This window comes from Cupressus sempervirens, chromosome 6 (genome assembly GCF_028749045.1).
Source record: "Cupressus sempervirens isolate cs-2001-9-10 chromosome 6, ASM2874904v1, whole genome shotgun sequence".
NCBI lineage: Eukaryota > Viridiplantae > Streptophyta > Pinopsida > Cupressales > Cupressaceae > Cupressus > Cupressus sempervirens.
In genome coordinates, this window is record NC_143123.1 from 206,344,988 (window position 1) to 206,353,368 (window position 8,381).

Consider the following 8,381-nt stretch of genomic DNA (forward strand, 5'->3'; position numbering starts at 1 on the left):
ACGGACAAAACTTGAAGTTGCTCTTGCCCTTTTCGACCAGTTTATCAAGTACTCCAATTGAGCTTTGCAAGAAACGGGAGAACGTGAAAGAGGTCGCCCTATTTTGTCCCCACATGACGGAACGTCCCATTCATTCGATTTAATTGTGTGGTGTGGACAGCAATGAAAGACGAGTTCAACCATAAAAGGAGTATTGAAGTTCAGCACACTTGGGCGACGACTGAGAATTAAGAGGAAGAGGAGCAAAGAAGAGTAAGAGGGCAGCCAATACAGAAGAAAAAGGTAAGGACCTAATGCATTGCTATTTCCTAAAGCAACGGCTTTCCGCCTTGCATTTTTAGGGCTTTCGTTGCTTTGCAAGAAGCATAGAGTAGTGCTCAAAAGCTGTTGAAATCGTGATCCAAGAATTCGGTTCGCCACCCATTTTTGATTTCTAAGATACCCACATCTTAAGTTTCTAGATCTGATTGTATTTTGGTCTTCTCAAATCTTTATATTTACTCACATGCAATAGATTCAGTTACCCAAATTTTGTATGCTTTCCTGTGTGAATTAGTTAGAGGGTTTCGCTATTTTTGGGTAATCATTAATGTCCCAGACACTGTAACTGTAATCTGAATCAGAGACTTGGTTGTTGATTTGTGAGCAATTGCGCAATTTAAAACCTGCATATTTATCTGTAGGGCAAAGATCTAGCTGTTGTTGGGATTGATTAATTCGAATTGCTGTTTGCATTGAGGAATCCTTGAGTGGTAGCTATGTTTAAACAAGCATCCAATCGGTACCACAGATCCAAGGGGTTCAAGGTGAAGCACGTTTTTCAGATAGTCTTATTGGTTGCTGTAAGCGTGTGGCTACTCTACCAGGTTAAGCACTCTCATGATAAACGGCGTGCATATGATGAAAAACAGACAGGAGCACAAATTGAAAGTAGTGTGGAGAGGACAGATGGATGGAATGGTAATGGATTAGGGCGTAAAGGGAAACTGGAGGCGTTTGATGATGGTTCCACTTCCACCAATGTAAATGCAGAAAAGAATGATGAGAATCAAGAGGAGGAAGAGGAAATTAAGGACCCTCATACTAGTTCTGAGGAGAATGAGCATCAAGATCAGGGTGTTGGAGATGATGAAATAGATCGGCATGATGAGGAGAAGATTCAAGAACAAGATTCGCAGGAGGAGAATGAGAATACAACAGAGAAGACTGAGAATGATGAAGGGGGGAAAGATGCAGAGGAAGAGGATCATAGTAAAGACGTTGGTGAAAAGTTTGTCCAGATAATCAAACAAGAAACTGATGATACTGAAGAACTCACAGAGACCCATAATGATGATAATGAGAATAAGAAAGAAACCTCAGAGATTCAAGATGAGAAGCATGACCAGGAGACACACAAGATTGCTGAAGAGCAGAGTGAAAACAAACACCAGGAGAGTGAAGAGGATGAGAATGCTCGAATACAGAGAGAATATGAACACCGAGAGGCAGAAAAGGCTAAACAAGCTGAAGAACAGAATGAAAACCAACATCATGAAGGGGAAGAGGACATGGATGCTGAAAAACAGAGTGATAATGAACACCATGAGGAAGAGGAGATCAAGTATCCTGAAAAAAAGAATGAAAATGAACATCCCGAGGGGGAGGAGGTCAAGGATTCAGAGAACAAGAATGAAAATGAACACCATGAGGGGGAGGAGGTCAAGGATTCAGAGAACAAGAATGAAAATGAACACCATGAGGGGGAGGAGATCAACGATGCTGAGAAAAAGAATGAAACTGAACATCATGAGGTGGAGGAGATCAAGGATACTGAGAAAAAGAATGAAAATGAACACCATGAGGGGGAGGGGTACAAGAATAGTGAAAATGTGGAAAAGAAATTGACAGAGTCTCAATTACTCAAAGAAAATGAGACAGTTGCAGCAAATTCTCCCAAAGGAGACCGTGAGAAAAAATCTGTAGATCTAGTTAAAACGGAGGAATCTGGCGCAGCTTACAATGGAACTGCTGAGGTCAAGGATGTTGTCTTTGCAGATTCAAATGCACAGAAAGAAGCAGAGAAACTAGAAGGAGCAAATAAAGAAGCCAATATAAGTTCCACAGTATCTTACTCTGATTCAAATGCAGAAACAGAACATGAAAGATTGGAAGAAAATAGAAAGGTGGCTAAGGAGAGTGAAGCTGAAGAGCATCAGATGGAGCAGAGTTTGACAGTCAATCAAGAAAATGTAGCTGAAAATCGTAAAGAACTTGATGAATTTGCAACTTTGGAATCAAACAATGAAACCGAAAATACAAGTCAGACAAAGTCGGAAGATGTTAACCGTGATGCTTCACTGGATGTGATAAAGTCAAATGATGCTGAAGGATATCAGATCTCAGAAAGGTCTGAACAAAATTCAGTGAGTGATGAAGCCTCATTCAAGGCAGATGTTGCTTCAGAAGGAATGGTTACTTTAGCTTCCTCAGAGAGAAACGCAACTACAGAATCTGAGCATCCTGATGGTGGAGATGCTAGTTCACAGGATATTCCAGGTGAGAATGAAGTGGGTGATCGTACAGACCTTGAGACCTTACCTGAGAGTGAGACTGTAGGAGAGAACTCAGAGGACATTTCAGCACAGTGAACATCTTGAAAATTTGATCTCCCAGCAAAATGAGAAAAAGGTGATCTATCTAATGTTTTTTAATGATTCCTGATATGGTGAAATATCAAATGTTGTTGAAGCTGGTTTTGGGCAATAATCAATGCTTTGCTCAATTGTGGCTGGTACCAAACATGAAGTTAACAATTCATTTTTTGTTATTAGCAATACCTACTTTATATAGAACATTTCCCTTTTTGTTTGTTGTTGATCTGTGCTAGATGTGGTATCTGTACATTTTTCCATATCCCCAGTTGTAAATCATTTTAGGATTGCTCTATTTTTATCATGTTCGGTTTCATCATTCTCATTTCATGTAAAAGTATTTCTTCCTGTACTGATGGACATCAAGCCAGCTGTACTGGAGCACAGATCAGCTCTATTTTATAGAAATCTTGGACTATGAGGCCTGTTTCTTTGTTAGATATTGATGACGTACGGCCCATTGGATCTCCATCTTTCTTCATTGGAGTCTGAGCATCATGTTATAACTGAGTTTGTTTTGTTCTTTGTTTTTCTCTAATCTCAATGTGCTTGCTGTTCTGTCTGATAATAATGCATCTTTTATGGAAGCTTACCGTAGCATTTGGGCTTCATTTAAGATGTGGTGTCATAAAGATGTTATGGAATATGTTAAGAGTATATTTAGAAGTGAATATTGAGTGAAGGGCCATAGTTTTATATTAATAATATTTTTTATATATAGTGGATTTCTGATTAAATAAAGACGACTAATATACATGTTGTAGTTGCATGATGCAGTACCATGTAAGTAGATAGTTTCAATATAATGCAATCAATAATGTATTGCATCCATTTATTGAAGTAGCCAAAATGTTGGGTATTAATAAAGTACAATTTCAGCAAAAATGGGCACAATCAAACTGGTTCCTTGCCTCTCTTTGGTCGATTGGATGATGCCAAACTACAGTAGAAAATGAATTCAAGAAAATTCAAGCGTGTGTTATTTCGGAGACTAGATATTCAGGAAGGGTTGCTAGGCTTGTCTTAATGAAAATGGTTGATCGTTTCCACCATTTACCAGTTTGCTTCCACTTCAACGAATGTGATAGCTGATGCCACTTGCTGAATAAAGAAAAATTCTGTCACTATCCTCATTTACGTTTTTCCTATATTACAACATGATTTTGACAGGAAATTTAAGCTGCTTGTTCTGATGGATGGCCAACACTGTGTTTACTCTTCAACAATGTCTGAACTGGTTGAGAACGAAAGAGATAGTCATCCCTTTTTTGCAGCACTACTCAAATTGTATTTTCTTGTTAACCTCCAAGTTCTTCCTTACAATGAGTGTCATTGTTTACAAATATGTTTCTTGAATTCATTTGTTTTCATTGTTAACAGACATTTTTCTTGAATTCATTTGTTGAAAGGTAAAATGGATTGAAATGTGCAAATTGGACGTACAAGCCTGCTATATTCTAGACGGGAAACATAGTCAAAGGGTGTGCTCGTAGTTAAAACACTGAAGGTTGTGCAAGCCTTGTGTTGACTGTGATTTCCTTCTCATCAAGGACCATTACTATTCCGTTGCATTTACGAGTTACATCAAGCTCAAATAATCCTTGAATGTAATATGACAGCCCACAAGTATACTTAGTGGACGTGGTGAGGTTTGGGTGTGCTGAATACAGAGTACATTTCTATCTCATAATCTCACACAAGATTTATCCATCTTTGAAGTGATCCAATGTTCCACAAAGTTTTTAAGACTGGGATGTTTGGATGCATCTTCAAGACGATTGGGGTAATGTCTCTTCACGGGACTTTCCTGAGCATTGGCCTAAAACAGCAATTCCAACTTAATTGTAAGGAAACTCAGGTGCGGAAACAGCTTCCTACACTAATCTCATAATGAAAGTATGATGCAAATCTTATTAAATTCTTCTTCACTTACAGATTCAATATCATGTAAACAACAATATTGCAGCCAACCATGCATACAAAAAATAGACAGAGAAAGGAACACATAACACAAGGATTTGCCGGTGGGGAAAAGCTTTTCGGTAAAACAACCCCACCCCTTCAGCACTTGCACAATGTATTATTTTCAACACACGGTTACAATACACTTGCAATGCAAGTTCAACATCAAAAACAGAAGACTCCAGTAGCTACTCACAGTATCAACAATACACTTTTTTCGCATCTCTTCGCAACATTAAAAACGCTTATAACATGCGCTTCACTTTAGGGCTACTCCCAAAGGTAAACCGTATTAGAGTTTTTACCATTCTCCGAGAAAATAGGAACCCCAAACTATTGGGGTAGAGTGTACAGTACTCAAATATCTTAGTTGCCACATGTCTTCACCTATCATTGAATCTTTTTAACATAGTTCTTACGTGTCATAGGAATCCATCATAACTGTTTTAGTCATGATCTCCTTACACACAATTCAAGATGTCAACACATCAACATTATTTGCAAGAAATACATTTTACAAAACAAATAATAAGAATAGGAATTATACAAGGTTGAAACACCTTATTCCTAACATTCTCCCACTTGTCGAACACCTTGTAAGAGCAACAGGAACATAACGAAAACTAACCGCTATAGGCCAAAAGGCCCATAGACTCCGAACACCATCTGAACTTCTGAATGCCCACTGGTTTCGTTAATGCATCTGCAACATTCTTCACAGTATTTACCTTTTCCAAATTTACCTTTCCATCTTCCACCATATCTCTCACAAAGTGATACTGCACATCAATGTGCTTCGTTTTGGCATGGAAAGTTGGATTCTTTGCAAGGCAAATAGCACTCTGACTGTCACACGAAATAGTAATTTGTTCTACATCAACACCAACATCAGAACACAATCTCTTAAGCCAAATGGCTTCCTTACAAGCATGAGTAGCAGCCATGTACTCAGCTTTTGTAGTGGACAAAGCAACCACAGGTTGTCGCTTGCTCATCCAACTGATGGCACCACCAAACATAGTGAACAGATAAGCACTGGTGGATCTCCTGCGGTCAATATCACTTGCCCAATCTGAATCCACAAACCCATGAAAACAAACTGAATGCGGAGATCCAGAAGAGTTACCATGATAACATATGGAGTAATCTGATGTACCCCTCAAATATCTGAATACTCGCTTAACTGCATCCCAATGTATCTGTCCAAGATTAGCCATAAATCGACTCAGGACTCCCACTGCTTGGGCAATGTCTGGTCTAGTACAGACCATAGCATACATAAGACTACCAACTCCACTAGCATAAGGTACTCTACTCATGTCTTTCACCTCACTAGGAGATTTTGGACAATCATCTACAGATAACTTTGTTCCCACAGGAATAGGAACATATAGTGGTCTACAATCTGCCATGCTGAACCTGTCCAACACAGACTTCACATACTTACTCTGACTCAACCAAAGTTTTTTGTTAGACCTGTGTCTACTGATTTCCATACCCAAGATGTACCTAGCTGCCCCAAGATCTTTCATCTCAAACTGTGCTGACAACTGAGATTTAAAATCAGAAATCATACCCTTACCCTTCCCAAACAACAACATATCATCAACATATAATGCAACAATAAGAAGGCGATCATTTTTAATTCTGAAATAAACACAATGATCAGATTTCGATCTTACAAATCCAATTGACAACACAAAGGCATCAAACTTAAGGTACCACATCCTAGGAGATTACTTCAAACCATATAGAGATTTCTTTAATCTGCAAACTAAGGATTCTTTACCTTTAACAATGTAGTGCTCAGGTTGTGACATATAAATCTCTTCCTCCAAATCACCATGAAGGAAATTTGTCTTCACATCCATCTGTTCTATCTCTAAATCATATGATGCAGCAAGAGATGACAGAAATCTAATGGATGCCAACTTTGCAACAGGAGAGAATATTTCACCATAATCTATTCCCTCTACCTGTGAATACCCCTTTGCAACCAATCTAGCTTTGTACCTTTCAACACTGCCATCTGCACAGAATTTCTTCTTGAACACCCATTTACAGCCAGCAGATTTTCTCCCTTTAGGCAAAGGTATAAGGTCCCACGTTTTGTTTTTCTCTAATGAAGCCATCTCATCATCCATTGCCTCAATCCAGGAACCTGCATCTTCCATGCCCAAAGCCTCTTTCACAGATCTAGGCTCATCAGTGTTAGTAATCAAAGCAAAAGCACAACTGGAATCTAACATAGAATAACCAAACTTTTTTGGTTGCTTTCTTTCTCTCGTGGATCTCCTCAAGGGCTGAGGTTGTTCTTCTTCTTCTTCTGAACTATCAGAGCTGCTAGAGCTCTCCTCATCATTAGACCCAACATGGTCTCTCTGTTCAGTCTTCTCAGGGGTAGAGGCAACTGAACAACATCTTTTTCCTTTTCTTTTTCATCTGGTTTTAGCACAATAGGAGAAGATGTTAGCTCTCTAAAAATAACATTTCTACTATACAACACCTTACTAGTCACAGGATCCCAAAGCTTGTATCCTTTCACACCAGCACTGTACCCGATGAAAATACATTTAACAGCTTTGTTTTCCAACTTAGATCTTCTCTCTTTTGGAACATGTGCATAAGCTTCACAACCAAAAACATGAAGATGTCTAATTGAAGGCTTCTTACTAGACCACACCTCCATGGGTGTCTTACCAACAAGGGCTGATGTAGGAGATCTATTAACCAGATAGCAAATAGTGGCCACAGCTTCGGCCCAAAACCTTTCTTCTAAACCAGCTCCACTAAGCATACTCCTGGCCTTCTCCATCAGTGTCCTATTCATTCTCTCTGCAACTCCATTTTGCTCCGGGGTATAAGGAGTTGTCTTATGCCTCTCGATACCTTGTTCTTTACAGAACTGTTCAAACTCTGCTGAGCAAAACTCACCACCATTGTCAGTTCTCACACACTTAATCTTCTTACTAGTTTGATTCTCTACAAGGGCTTTAAATTCCTTGAATCGACTAAAGACTTGTGTCTTACTTTTAAGGAAATAAATCCATGTCCTTCTACTGTAATAATCTATGAAAGATACAAAAAATACAGACTTGGAGATTGAAGGAACTTTTACAGGACCAAATACATTAGAATGAATAAGATCCAAAACATCAGAAGATTTGTGAGAACTAGAGTAAAACTGAACACGATTTTGTTTACCATATACACAGTGTTCACAGAAGTCGAACTCGAGATTGCAATCATTTAACCCCTCAACGATATTTTTATTTTTTAGGGTTCGGAGACCCTTCTCACCAATGTGGCCAAATCTCATATGCCACAACATTGTCTTTTCTGCAGGAAGCTTTCCTTCCAAAGTGTTTGCTCCCTTAGGTACACTTGTTGCACTACCATCAGAAACACTAACCACATTCTTCTTTACTGCTCGTTCAGATGGTGGAGATGAAGTGATAGCTGCTCTCTTCTTTGAAATAGAAGAACTATTACACTGAGAAATGTGTGCATCAAGCTGAAACAAAGTACCTCTCCTGGTACCCTTAGCAAGCACCATAGCTCCTCTCATCATCTTACATCCATCTTTAGAAAAAACAACTTGCACACCTACATCATTCAACATACTTACAAATAATAGGTTTCGTGCCAAACCTGGAATGTGCATAACTCCATTGATTCCCTTTACTTGTCCATCAGGAAATTTAATAGTGACCCTTCCGCGTCCAACTATCTTTAGGTGAGAATCATCACCCAAATACACCTTTCCACCATCGAACTCTTCATATC

General features: G+C 38.9%; 1 protein-coding gene across 1 annotated transcript; it reads left to right on the forward strand.

Annotated features, from left to right (window-relative positions):
* Positions 1-211: 211 nt before the first annotated feature.
* On the forward strand, positions 212-2,857 carry LOC149551960 (uncharacterized). The gene is made up of 2 exons (XM_089787455.1): positions 212-282; positions 684-2,857. The coding sequence occupies exon 2, from the start codon at positions 759-761 to the stop codon at positions 2,628-2,630; it is 1,872 nt and encodes a 623-aa protein (XP_089643581.1). The 5' UTR covers positions 212-282; positions 684-758; the 3' UTR covers positions 2,631-2,857.
* The last annotated feature ends 5,524 nt before the right edge of the window (positions 2,858-8,381 follow it).